The sequence below is a fragment of the Oncorhynchus nerka genome, linkage group LG22 (assembly GCF_034236695.1).
Source record: "Oncorhynchus nerka isolate Pitt River linkage group LG22, Oner_Uvic_2.0, whole genome shotgun sequence".
NCBI classification, from domain to species: domain Eukaryota; kingdom Metazoa; phylum Chordata; class Actinopteri; order Salmoniformes; family Salmonidae; genus Oncorhynchus; species Oncorhynchus nerka.
In genome coordinates this window covers 31,160,079-31,174,071 of record NC_088417.1, presented here as the reverse complement: position 1 = coordinate 31,174,071, position 13,993 = coordinate 31,160,079, and the positions used below count along the sequence as shown (strand labels likewise).

Sequence of the window (13,993 nt, the reverse complement as noted above, 5' to 3'; positions counted from 1 at the left end):
TTGACTCATTTAAAAATGGTCAAAACATACATAACTTAGGCCTACATGTACCACACAATGCATGTCTGAACTAAATCGGATATTTTCACTAGTCAGAGAGGGGCGGAGCTTTGTGCACTTAAATTTTGATGCGTGTCCTGATTTAAAACTGTGTGGGGAATATGTGGTTGAATATGTAAAGATAAAAATATAGCATTTCTATTTAAAAAAAACTCCACCTGTGTTGTCGCTCAGAAGTGCCATGATTCATTCTTTGAAATCCCCTTTTCTTCGGTCGAAAATACATCAAAATAAAAGCGTCGTGCTCGTCACACATGACGCGTAAATCTCTATGGCTTCTTTCAGCGCACATAGCATGAAGGGTTTGGCTGGACGTATTGTCCATAGTTTTAGCACACACTGAAAGATTTATCAGGAAAAACGTATGCTTAAGATGGGGTTGTTTTTATGTCTGGACCAAGCTCCAGACAAGAGCCAAAACAAAGAGGAGTGAAGACAAGATGGACTCATCTCCTCACCCTGCCCTCCTCCTACACCCAAAAGAGTGTCAAGCATGTCCTCTCGCTCTTTGTTTATCCCTACGGACCATGGTATTTAGCACCCACTACAGTGTAGACAACAGTAGTCATTGCCATAATGCAGCATCTGGTCCATACATCACCAAGCCAACAATAACTGACAATCACTGTGGTGTAGTCAAGGTAGGACTGTTGTGCTGCGGACTAAACTCTTTACGGGCGACTTGAAACGTCCCGAGTACGTCTGACAGAAACTGGAATAGGCAACTCACTTAAACATGGTTTGTTTATTAATAAAAAGGTACGTGATGGAGCTCTTTTCTTCGACCCTGCAACCCACTAAATGATGTGGTTTTGATTTAAAAATAATGCGCGAGAAGCCTGTGTTTGGAGGATACATTGGCATGGGTGATAGGCCCGAAACGAAGTCGAGGGCCGGCAAACCGAGCCAATGTATCCTCCAACGCCGGTTTCGAGGGCATTATCACTTGTATACAATGGGTTACCAACATATTTAAATAATTATTGACATTTTCATTAAAAAAAACGTTATTGATGAATTTATGGATACCATTTCATCCTTCCACAAGAGCCAGTCCAGACACAAATCTGGACTAGATGGCTGGTCGTTCGTTCTATCGGTTTGGTTGCTAGAGACGCGACCCAGTCGCTCAGTCTTTTTGTTCTATATCTATGGACGCGACTCTAAATGTTCCATTGCCATACTGGCTGACAACGTTCTTATCCCTTGTTTGTTAGCTTGCCAACTACGGGTAACTTACAGTCACGTCAAAAAGTGCGATCTCACCTGGCTTAGAAAATGTGTTTAATTGTCAGGACACTGTTGTTCAGAGGAGCTAGTGAACAACACAGCTAACACAATCACTTCAAACTGAAGCTGGAAAGACCACAAACTAGCTGCACTTCGTTTCACCTTTTTTCCCCCAATTTACATTTCTTTGTATAGATATACATCGATAAAAATGATGCCAGCCGATTCATGATTTCGACTGGCTGAGAAACGCTGCCTTCCTGTGTTTGTCTCGTCCCGAAACGTCCATTAATGGGACAGCTGAAGATCGAAACAATGTTGCAAATGTCCGAGAGGCAGACAGCAAGGCAGACAGCAAGGTTTATACAAATCTCAGCTGTTGAAACTAACAGTTAGTCTAAAAGAAATGTGAGATAATGTCTAGATGCTTTTCATAGTGGAGATCAAGTTTAGAAAGTGCCTGGCTGGGCTGATGAGACAGTGGATTGTGCAGTCAGACGGAACAAAGTAAGTAGTCATTTTAATATAATAGATTTAGCCGCATATGGTAATTTGTGGAATATACACCGACTGGAATGCGGTTTTAACCAATCCGCATTAGAGCCACCCGTTGCATAACACTCGATAACTCACACAGACAGCACACTAAGTACAACAACCACATGCACCAAAACAGTAGTAGTGGCAAAGCATTTTAACTGATCACAGACGACCCGTGTCCTCAAATCTGAGTCTCTGTATTTATTCATGAGTACCGGTACACCTGAGCCCGAAGCTTCTTATCGCCGTATTTAAGAGAGAAAGTATTTGGATGATAGGGAGGGAGTTCTATTTGTAATGGCTCTGTTTAAATGTCAAAGGGGCGCTACAAACCACATGTTCCGATACAGATTTGTAACATGCTGGCACAGAATTACAGCAAGACTCAAATAAGAGACCACGGTATGCTTATGCTAATATGACAGATATTGACAAGTGTAGATTGAACTTTTACTTTATACAAAGGAAGAAAGGAGCAAGCAGGAATTGAGGGATACCAGTGGTTTTCAGACCACAAATCACAAGGGACTTGTGTCAATGTGGGGAGTATAGCTAAACTTCTATGTGGACATCTGTTTGGCAAAGATATTGAGTTGGCCAAGTAAAATAGGAGCGAGGCATGCCTACCAGAAAAATTATTTTATTACGTCGAACTTGCTCTCTGGGATTCCACAGGCACGTATAGTTGTTTTAACAAAGACGACATTGTGCAGTCACCTATAAGAACTTCTTATTGTAGAAAAAAACAACACTATTCCATTTGTCTCTCCCATTCTAAGTAATCAATAGCGCTATGAATTTTGAGCCTGTCTTTCACTAAGACTCCTGGATGTTAACTGTCTCAAGGCTACCTAAAAGAAATAATAGGGGTGTCCTTGAAGAGTCTAATGTTTAATACAGTTTTGAATTCTGATATCATTTGCAGATCCTGGAAGAAAAGGAATTCTCCATTTCCCAAACCATGCATTTCACCACCAGTTGAATTAACTCACTCACTGTAAACCGGGCTGTATCTCAAATTCATTCCGTTAAATTTGGAAAGTAGATTATTGAAATAGTTGGGATATTAGCTATACTTTTCATTCAGAATACCAGTCAGTGAGTTAGTTACTGTTACCTGGTCTGTTCACACTGTTGATACCCATATGAGCCTAGTACAGGACTGACCAGGTCAAGCTACTCTGTGCTTACATTTACATTTACATTTAAGTCATTTAGCAGACGCTCTTATCCAGAGCGACTTACAAATTGCTTAGTTCAGATAAGAGGGGTCCTGTCCAGTACTGTTTGTGTGTGCTCACGGTTTGTCTTTAATTATTGGGCATGTTTTAATGAGACAACAAGGGCTCCTAGTCCTAGCTAATCCGGGATCAATCAGTGGAGCTGTCACTAAAACAAGATGATACTAATGATACTGACTATCATGTGTGTGGGTTATAGAGGGCTAGTGACACTGCCTTCAGAAGGTCTTACCTATTGTTGCTGCTAGTTCTGGATCAAATGTGTCATCTGTGAATCTCAAGAGAAGACTGCAAAAGAGAAAAGGACAAATACTTTATCATTTGTTTCATTTCCATTTTAGCCTTGCACAATTACAATGGTGTCGTTTTTACAGTACTGTACAACACATTTGAAATGAGGGCAACTTCCACAAAGACAAATAGCCATGAGCACATAGTGTATTTAATATGTAGGCTAATAGCTAACAACCAGATGACATCATCGGTTGGTGTTCAGAGGGTCAGGGTTCAGTTGAGTCACTAATCAAGTGCTAAGAACTGAATCACAGGGCTAATGATGTAGCTAGCTAATCCTTATTTCCAGTCAACCCCAGCACAGATAATAGCCAGACACTCTAATTTTCTTACTCAACCATACACTCATTTTCTTCATCCACATGGAAATGATTTATCAGATGGAATGTCAGAAGAACGACTGGTCATAGTTTTATGTCAGTATCCTGATACCTCAGTAGCAATGTTGTTACTTAGCCTACATAATAGCACAAGCGCAGTGCAACAGACCAATTTGCCCGGTAAAATAAAACCCATATTCTCTGCCAGAGAGATTTCTAATGATTTGAAGACCTAGGAAGAGAGGGGGGGATATTTGAGAATGAGATCATGCATTTATTTAATCAATAAATGATTTTTTTTTAAATATATGGACATAATGTCAGTAATGAAGATTGAGTAATCATATGCCATTACATTTTAACAATACTTCAATTTAAGGTTGAGGCAGTAACCCAAAATGGGCAGATGAAACACTAGCCTTGGCCAACATTATTCATAGCTAACGTTAGTGATGAGTTGGAGGTGTTGCAACAACAAGGATGACTGCATAGAGTTATTTTCACACAGCTAACATCTTAATATGCCTTAAGTCACATCAGTACAAGTGAGTTTTGTAATAATAAATCAGAACAATCATTTTGCTGATAGTATACAAATATTTAAGCAACTGTTTTATTTGGAAAAGTGTTTGATTCAGTCAATTCAGGTGTTAGATGAATTCGATCAAAATTGAACATTTGACACATCCAATATAACAGCAGTGTTTAGCTAGGCCTTTGTGTCCTGAGTCTGATATATCTTAGGCCTATGCCAAGACCTTAGCTACAGCTAAAGAGTTTGGCCAACACAGCTGAGAGTTAGAATCTTAAATGGGTGCAATGATGGCACCATAAGTTCCAAGAAGAAATTCCAGGCAGTCCTTGTAAATAAGAATTTGTTCTTAATTTGAGTCGACCTGGATAAATAAAAGGTAAACATTTTTTAAGATCCTTCGCATCTCATTGCTAATCTCGCTAAAATACAAAAAAAGGCTTGAAAAGGCTTAAAATCTTAGAAAATAACTGTTTGTCCCTTGATGCAGATGTATTTTGGGAGTGTCTCTGGCCAGTCAGGTAGAAGGAATATCCAGTTTATTTTTTAAATGTAACCTTTATTTAACTAGGCAAGCCAGTTAAGAACACATTCTTATTTACAATGACGGCCTACCCCGGACGACACTGGGCCAATTGTGCACCGCCCTATGGGACTCCCAATCACATCCGGATGTGATACAGCCTGGATTTGAACTGTGGACTGTAGTGGACTCTTGCACACAGCCTGGATTCGAACCAGTACCCTTGCACTGCAGTGCCTTAGACTGCTGCGACACTCGGGAGTTGCAGTGAGTCTGTCGGCCTTTCTTCAATTAAAAAACACATTTATTTGATTCTTTTGAGAAACTGAAGGCTGTCTGGTCTGAACCAAAGGCCTTAAATGAAAAGTACATCTGACTGCTGGGTCGAGCAGTGCAGGTGCACTAGTCCTCATGCTTTAGTAATATAACATAGCCCTACTATTTGATGGTTCAAGGCTCACTCAGACATACCAGCATTCTTTCTAGCAGTCTAGAGACTAAAGCCAGAGATATACACAGCTTGGTAACATTCCATGACAATAACATCCTACTTTGCCATATTGCTAGAATTTATTCTTGGAACTTGTTGCCATCATGGCACCCATTAAGATTTAAACTCTCTCTGCTGAGTTGGCCAAACTCTTTAGCTATTGCTAAGGCATTGGCCTTGACATAGGCCTTTTAGACTCGCTGGGTCTCACTCAGGGCATAGGCCTAGATAAACCTCGCTGTCATATTGGAGGTGTCAAATGTCCAGTCCAGTCGTGATTAGATTAATCTAACATAACATAACCCGTGAATTGAATTACACTCAAATTGATCACTTCACTGACACTTTTCCTATAAAATATATTTAACTTAGCAAGTCAGTTAAGAACAGATTTTTATTTACAATGACGGCCTAGGAACAGTTCTGCCTTGTTCAGGGGCAGAACGACAGATTTTTACCTTGTCAGCTCAGGGATTCGATCTAGCAACCTTTCTGTTACTGGCCCAACGCTCTTAACCACTAGGCTACCTGCTATTAAAGCATTAATCAAGTTATTTGTATACTGCAATCAAAATGATGTTTTTAAATTTAATCTTACAGAACTCACTCCTACCGAAGTGACGATTAAAATGCATATTAAGACGTTAGCTGTGTGAAAATAACTCGTTGCAGCCATTCTTGTTGTTGCAACACCTCCAACTCATCACATCAATTACGTCACCCGTTCCATATCGTAAGCTAGCTAACGTTAGCTAGCTGATGTGGCACAGCAAAAGACTGTGTTACATTAGCCAGTGTACTATGATCTAACAACATGTTTTTTTTTGCTTGGTTAACACTCAAGCGATCTGGTTAACAGACACAGCACGAAAACATGGTCATTTTTTAACGAGACAACAGGGCTCCTAGCTAATCGTTCCAGCTACTGTTAGCTACCAGCATTCTTACCTGGACTTCCCAACGCCACTTTCTCCAATTATTAATATTTTCAGTGTTGTTAAAACGTCGTCTTCCATCTTCCTATGCGATCTATAGACTATACTTGTACTTCAACTGAGAGTTGTAAAAATACACCCTAGAAGAGTTGTCAGCTAGCTAATGAGACTTCTTCTTTAAATTGGCGGATCGCAACCACCTCAAAGAGCCATGGACCGCCACCTACTGTACTGGAGTGAGGCAGGTCATATCCTCCCTATATAGAGCGCCACAGCATGAGTCATACCCATACAACCTAACGGTCTAACAGGGAAATGGTTCCAATCGTTTCTCCACCATTGCTTTTTTACATAGGGTATTTTAGAAACACTTAAAATGAGGGCGGTGTTTCATGTATGCTTAACCTGGTGTGACGTTTTGATAACTGTAAATCTCTCTCAGACAACATGCCCTTTATCAATATATTTGCCTGTATTCACAACCCCCCCCCCCCCCCCCCCAAAAAAAATGAAGTGCTAATCACCTACTTATGTGGGTATCATACAGAACTACAAATTCCATGATGATCTGGATGAGACTGGCAAATCGAGGAAAAGGTAAGAATCTCTGGATTAACTATCTAATGTTAGCTAAATGTAGTAATTCATAAATTGGCTACATTTCTTTAAATTGACAATTCTGTCAACTGTTTTGGGCAAGTTTGAAATTTAAACAATACCTGTTTGCAAAGGTGAAAGCTAGAGATTACGTTCTGGAGCTTGCAGAGATTTGTAGTCTACTTTGATGCTAATTAGCATAAATTAAATAGTGCCGAATGTATTGATAAAAGTCACCTTGTCTGAAAGAGATTTACACATTTATCAAAACGTCACACCAGGGTAAGACTACACACAACACCATCCTTATTTTCAGCATTTCTAAAATCCCCTATAGGAAGAATAAATGGTGGAAAAAATTATTAGAACTATTTCCCTGTCTGACCGCTAGGTTTTTTGGGTATTATGAGAGGGCCACTGTGGGGCTCTATTAGTAAATGTTGTCTTATCTATCCCTGTGTTTCCGCCTACTATTATGGAGTGTGAATTCATTAGACTTTATAACAGAAAAAGGAAGAAAATTGCCCTACCAACTAACCCTACACCCATTAAAAACCTCACCACTATTCCGCTACTTGGCCCTATCTGATCCTACACTAGGCTGGAGAATAATAATACTTCTTCTGTGGGGTTTTACGGTGGGCTACATCCTATTATGGTGTATTGCCGCCACCTACTGAGTGGGGTGAAAACTGAGGCTTTAACTCAGAAAAAGAGGAAAAAACGTAAACAAAACCAAAATTATAACAGTCTTTTTTCCTACTCAGATCTCTACACAGCCTCTGGGGCCTGAGAGGGGGGAACATCTTCAGATAATATTCCCTGCAATGTCTTGGCTGTGAAGTCCTGGAGATCCAAAAACCTTTTAGGTTTCACAATGTCCAGTTTCTTAGATTTCTTGGTTGTTTGGCCAGTACAATGAATCACCAGCGCAATTAAACGCAACAAAATCCACTACTTAACAATCGGTGTTTCAGGATCCTTTAACTGATGAACGACTTTCTCAGCAAGCTGCGGGGCATCCACTACCATATCATCCTCATCTCCATTTCCTCCAACAATTTCCACTGTCTCCGCATAGGAGACCCGCTGGACAGCTACCTCGACCTCCTTCACCCTGACAGGGCACCCCGGGGGACTCAAGAATGTGATTCCCACCACAATTGCAGCATTGTACACCCTCCAAATCTTCAAAAACATTTTTCTTCATCCTGCACACACTTGACATGTGTGTCCAAACTTTTTAGAATTCTGGAATAACACTGGAGACTTTTGCACACTTCCAGTTTAAAAAGGCACTTTAAAAACAAGATGTGGTATTTTGAGAGATTTTAGTATTTTAAAAACACATTCCAAGAGGCCTTTTACTTCAATACTGATTTCACACAAACACTGTTACAGATGAAAGGCCCAGTGATTTCAGAACAATTTTTAACATTGATCAACATGAAACACATTGGTTGAATCAACGTTGTTTTCATGTCATTTCATCGAAATTACATAGAACCAATGTGGAATAGATGTTGAATTGACGTCTGTGCCCAACGGGAAGGCTTTGCAATGAAGCCATATTTGGCTTTGCTTGGAATGAGCACAGAAGGAATGATGTTGAATACTGAAATCTTTTAGAATATAACTTCACATTTGGTCACATAAAGACATGTTAATTGATTGTGTAATTCATTGATTTAGATGATTTTATCCCATTAATACAAGTGGTTTTCAATCCCTTTAAAATAGACTTGATGACAGTCTTATGACATAATGTATACTTAGTCTTGTCAGTCCTTTCACAATGGAAACTTGTACTCAATCAATAGTGCAATAATCACTTTTAAAACATCAATGTAATAGCACTTCTTCACACATTATATGTTATCTGATGACAAGGTTAGAGTCAACCAATGGTTTTCTATGATTGACAATTATGTGATTGATGTGCTAAGTTCATCTTTAAAAACTGCTCTCAATGATAAATCCAGATTCTTGTAATCCTGCTTAATGGATGACTATTTTATACACAAATCAATGTGTTTACTACATATATACTGTACCCTTTGGCTGAAAAAAATACTTTATAACCACAATGCAAAAGGTATGCTTTAGCCTCAGGTCCTGTCTGAAACTCGATTTCTTCATTCCAAATTTCTCTATTTCCTATATACAGTAGTTAACTACTTTTGATCAGAGCCCATTGGCCATCGTCAAAAGTAGTGCACTATAAAGGGAATAGGGTGCCATTTGGAGTACAGATGTTGTCTTTGAAAGGTAAAACCCTTTGCCCATACCAGTTCTGTGGCAAAAACCTTCATTTCAAACAGTGGTTCAAGAAATGAAATAATCTTAAAAGTATATACACATAACTGTACTTAAAAATAAATAAATGTTAGTAAACATACCAAATGTATTGGCCAAATGTAATGTTATAATACTGAAGCAACAAAAAGAAGAAATGACAAAATACATACAATGAATCCCCCCTCCCATGCCACTATCCCTCTCACCCTCGATCCGCTATAACTATATTTGCATACAGTGTTTTTCAAGCTCCATCATTTGCCTTCATATTTGGGGTTGACCACTGTCGTAATAGCACTCTTGTAGATAGGGTTTTCGCCCTGGAAGGCACAAGAGAAACAAGGAGAAAATGTTATAATTGTAATGTACAGTCAGTCATAATATCTGTCACATAACATGTCAGTCGTGTGAACACAGCTGCAACAAATTTATTAGGAAAAAAACACCACAACAAAATCAGAGCTATCCATTGAGAATATCAAATGATTATGAAGCATTCTTTGGACAGATCTTTCCAACTGATCATGCTATCACCTGGATACGTTGCTGTCATTGTGAGTGAGCATTTGTGTTGTCATCCAGGGAAGACTTTTAGAAGAGATATCAACAAACGTCACAGTCACAACATGCCATTTCCATCATACTGTAGCTTTAAATATGATATAAATACTAGACTTAAACTGAAGTGTACTGGGCCTACACGTGACCACCTGTTAATACTTACCTCCATTTAAACTACTAACAGACAGGACAGCTTGTGTTGACTAACAAAACAATAGATATTGTGGGTTTTAATATCCCCTCATATGGATCTTTCTGCACAGTTTCATCAACTGTCTTATTTGGCTCAAAGAGACCAAATGAAAGACAGAAATAATGAGATGGATGAAGAAGTGACAGTTTACAGTAAGTTGACAAACATACATATAAACAAACAGGAAACCCATGCAGGAAAACAGAGGAGAGGGAAAGTAAACACAAACTTATAGAACCACAGCTTTATGTCCATAGTTTGGATTCTGGAACTTTTTAATGGGGCTCTTGTAAATGGGATTCTCTTGCTATGGGTTGAGAGAGTGGGACAGACAATTAAGAACAGGAAACAGAGAATGAAATTAAAAGCATGGGTGAAGACAAATGAGAAGGAATGAAACAATGATATGACAAAGAAGTGAAAAAATGAATCCCCTGAAAAAGGGGTTTTTCTACATCAGGATCCAAGACTCACGAGTTTTTACAAATGTGTACCTTTATTTAACTAGGCGAGTCACTTGAGAACAAATTCTTATTTTCAATGACGGCCTAGGAACAGTGGGTTAACTGCCTTATTCAAAGGCAGAAAGACAGATTTTTACCTTGTCAGCTCAGGGATTTGATCTTGCAGCCTTCCGGTTGCTAGTCCAACGCCCTAACCACTAGGCTACCTGCCGCCCCACAGGTTGATCATCTCCATTTGAAAATCATCTTACAGTGCTGGGTACATGCCCCTTTTATACAGTACCAGTCAAAAGTTGACACACCTACTCATTCAACGTTTTTTCTTAATTTTTTAAAACAATTTTCTACATTGTGGAATAATAGTGAAGACATCAAAACTATGAAATAACACATATGGAATCATGTAGTAACAAAAAAAGGGATAAAGAAATCAAAATATATTTTAGATTCTTAGTAGCCACCCTTTGCCTTAATGTAGCCACCACGCCTTAATGACAGCTTTACACACTCTTGGCATTCTCTCAACCAGCTTCACCTGGAATGCTTTTCCAACAGTCTTGAAGGAGTTCCCACATATGCTGAGCACTTGTTGGCTGCTTTTCCTTCACTCTGCGGTCCAACTCATCCCAAACCATCTCAATTGGGTTAAGGTCGGGTGATTGTAGAGGCCAGGTCATCTGATGCAGCACTCCATCACTCTCCTTCTTGGTCAAATAGCCCTTACACAGCCTGGATGTGTGGGTTGGGTCATTGTCCTGTTGAAAAACAAATGATAGTCCCACTAAGCGCAAATCAGATGGGATAGTGTATCGCTGCAGAATTGCTTGTGTTTCTTGGCCTAAGGAAGTCTTCTTCTTATTGGTATCTTTTAGTAGTGGTTTATTTGCAGCAATTAGACCATGAAGGCCTGATTCACACAGTCTCCTCTGAACAGTTGATGTTGAGATGTGTCTTACTTGAACTCTGAAGCATTTATTTGGGCTGCAATTTCTGAGACTGGTAACTAATGAACTTGTCCTCTGCAGCAGAGGTAACTGGGTCTTCCTTACCTGTGGCGGTCCTCATGAGAGCCAGTTTCATCATAGTGCTTGATGGTTTTTGAGACTGCACTTGAAGAAACGTTCAAAGTTCTTGAAATTTTCCGGATTGACTGACCTTCATGTCTTAAACTAATGATGGACTGTTGTTTCTCTTTGCTTATTTGAGCTATTCTTGCCATAATATGGACTTGGTCTTTTACCAAATAGGGCTATCTTCTGTATACCACCCCTACTTTGTCACAACACAACTGATCAAATGCATTAAGAAGGAAATCAATTCAACAAATTAACTTAACAAGGCACTCCAGGTGACTACCTAATGAAACTGGTTGAGAGAATGCCAAGAGTGTGCAAAGCTGTCATCAAGGCAAAGGGTGGCTACTTTGAAGAATCTCAAATATATTTTGATTTGTTAAACACTTTTTTGGTAACTACATGATTCCATATGTGCTATTTCATAGTTTTGATGTCTTCACTATTATCCCAGAACGTAGAAAATCGTGAAAAATAAAGAAAAACCCTTGAATGAGTAGGTGTCCAAACTTTTGACTGCTACTGTATCAAGTCAGGTCAGTCTGCTCTCTCATACAGTCATTTAGGTCTGGTGTCTTCTCCATGTACCATAATGAGAGGGCCCAGAAGCCTCAGTGCCCTGCCCATGTCACCAGACCAGAGAGACTATCACATGTGGCTGGTCTGACTGGGAGTAATCAGGATGAGCTGAATCATTAAGCATTTCAAACCCTGCCAGCTGTCTGGAATTGAACCTCTCCTGCTGTGTGGATAACACGCCACTAGGTTGAAGCATAACACAGAACAAACTAAGCTGCTGTAGCCACTCCCATGAAAAGACAGATGTGTGTCCAGACCTTCGCATTCCAAAAATGATTCCCTTTTTCATAGCCGTATTTTGCACAGAGATGACTTAAAACTACAGGGTTTTATGAACATTTTAAACAAACTGTTGGGTAGGACTGTGGAAAAATGTGTGTGTCATCTTACGAAGTCATCGTCAAAAGCAACAGGTCTGTCATAGTCATCAAAGGTTGAGAGAGAGTAAAACATTTCCAATTCTGTGTTCCTTCAGGAGTCTGTTCTCTGTGTAAGAGATTCACACAGTGGCCATATCTATAACACCAGTTTTCCACATCTCATTCAACCTACTGAAATTACAGTCAGGGAGAATACAAACTAGGACCTGCAAAAGTACATCATCATCATCCCCATTATGGGCCATAACGAATAGTTCTCCAACATGGCTTCTTGCATCCTGTATCTACCATCTCCACTCCCTTACCGTGTCCCATTTAGCATTCATCTTCTCCTTCTCAAACTTGGCGAACTCTCTCCTGTCGTGGATGATCATGAGCAGCTTCCAGATGAGAAGCAAAGCCAGGCCAATCAGGACGATGCCCGCCACCACGCCAGCCACGATGGGGATGATGTCAGGGCCCGCAGGACAGTCTGGAACACAGGCAGGAAACACACAGCCAGGAACATTCAGTTACCCCAACTTATATTTATTTATTTGACCATGCAAGTCAGTTACTGTAAGAGCAAATGCTGATTTACAATGACGTCCTGATTTGCATTATATATATAGACCCAGCTTTACCTGACCCTGTAAGCTGACCTGACCCAACTTTACCTGACCCTGTAAGCTGACCAGGAAGAACTTCCGGCCGGAGTACTAGGCCCTAGTACCATTAGAGCCAAGAGTTTTTCCTAGTCAGGGCAAAAACTCATAGCTCTAATCACAAAACGACTCAATAGACAAACAAATAACCTCCGTTTTCACTGTAATATCCTCAGTCACAATGACATAGTAGGCTGTATGTAATATCCTCAGTCACAATGACATAGTAGGATGTATGTAATATCCTCAGTCACAATGACATAGTAGGCTGTATGTAATATCCTCAGTCACAATGACATAGTAGGATGTATGTAATATGCTCAGTCACAATGACATAGCAGGCTGTATGTAATATGCTCAGTCACAATGACATAACAGGCTGTATGTAATATGCTCAGTCATAATGACATAGCAGGCTGTATGTAATATGCTCTCACCTAGTGTTTCCACCACATGGACGTCCTTCTCTGTCTTGTTGACAGCGTAGGTGTAGTAGAACCAGCAGTCGTTGGCATCCCTCTCCTTACAGTGCATCAGGGGGAAGGCCTGTCCTGGCTGAGGCAGCTTGTCCCTGTCCTTCACCTTGATCAGGTTGAAGTAGCTACAGTCTCTCTCACACGTGTCCTTCTTCTCCCCCGTCCCAAAGGCCCTGCACTGAACACACTCCCTGTGGAAGACAGGACATTGACATGTAACTCTGTACAGATGGAGTAACACACGCAGGTAGTCTCGCATTGTGATGCTTGATAAACTTGTGACATATTCACAAGTCTACTGGAATGCAAGAAAGCTGGATATTGAGGTTCCACTCCACATGCAGGTGTTTGTAGTGGACAATGCTGTACCCTTGCCACCACTACTGGTTTTAGATATCACAGTTGTGTCTAGACTTTTCATTGGTCCCCTATCTTGGAATTATCAGAAGAAAGTAAACAAAGGTCACAATAATAATTGAGGTTAAGACGGATAAAGGAAGACATCTCTTTATGCCTACTTTAAAAGGTTAAGAGGCATTAAACTCAGGCTGAGGAAAGAGACA

The 13,993-nt window shown here is 40.0% G+C and overlaps 2 protein-coding genes across 4 annotated transcripts in view; both read right to left on the bottom strand.

Annotated features, from left to right (window-relative positions):
• The window catches only part of LOC115105097 (ras-related protein Rab-18-like), a 29,945-nt gene extending 23,541 nt beyond the window's left edge, over positions 1–6,404 (bottom strand). Inside the window, exons 1-2 of one of the 2 annotated variants that reach the window (XM_065007124.1) lie at positions 6,179–6,404; positions 3,304–3,359 (exon numbers count right to left, since the gene is read on the bottom strand). In XM_065007124.1, the coding sequence (XP_064863196.1) occupies positions 3,304–3,359; positions 6,179–6,246 (124 nt within the window). In that variant the 5' untranslated portion in view covers positions 6,247–6,404. The remainder of the gene's footprint in view (positions 1–3,303; positions 3,360–6,178) is intronic. The other variant, XM_029626699.2, reaches the window with a different exon arrangement.
• A 1,672-nt stretch (positions 6,405–8,076) lies between these two features.
• LOC115105096 (integrin beta-1-like) overlaps positions 8,077–13,993 on the bottom strand; it is a 49,152-nt gene continuing 43,235 nt past the window's right edge. Inside the window, exons 14-16 of one of the 2 annotated variants that reach the window (XM_029626698.2) lie at positions 13,392–13,621; positions 12,616–12,782; positions 8,077–9,380 (exon numbers count right to left, since the gene is read on the bottom strand). In XM_029626698.2, the coding sequence (XP_029482558.1) occupies positions 9,315–9,380; positions 12,616–12,782; positions 13,392–13,621 (463 nt within the window). In that variant the 3' untranslated portion in view covers positions 8,077–9,314. Of the gene's footprint in view, positions 9,381–9,568; positions 11,034–12,615; positions 12,783–13,391; positions 13,622–13,993 lie in introns of those variants that run through there. The other variant, XM_065007123.1, reaches the window with a different exon arrangement.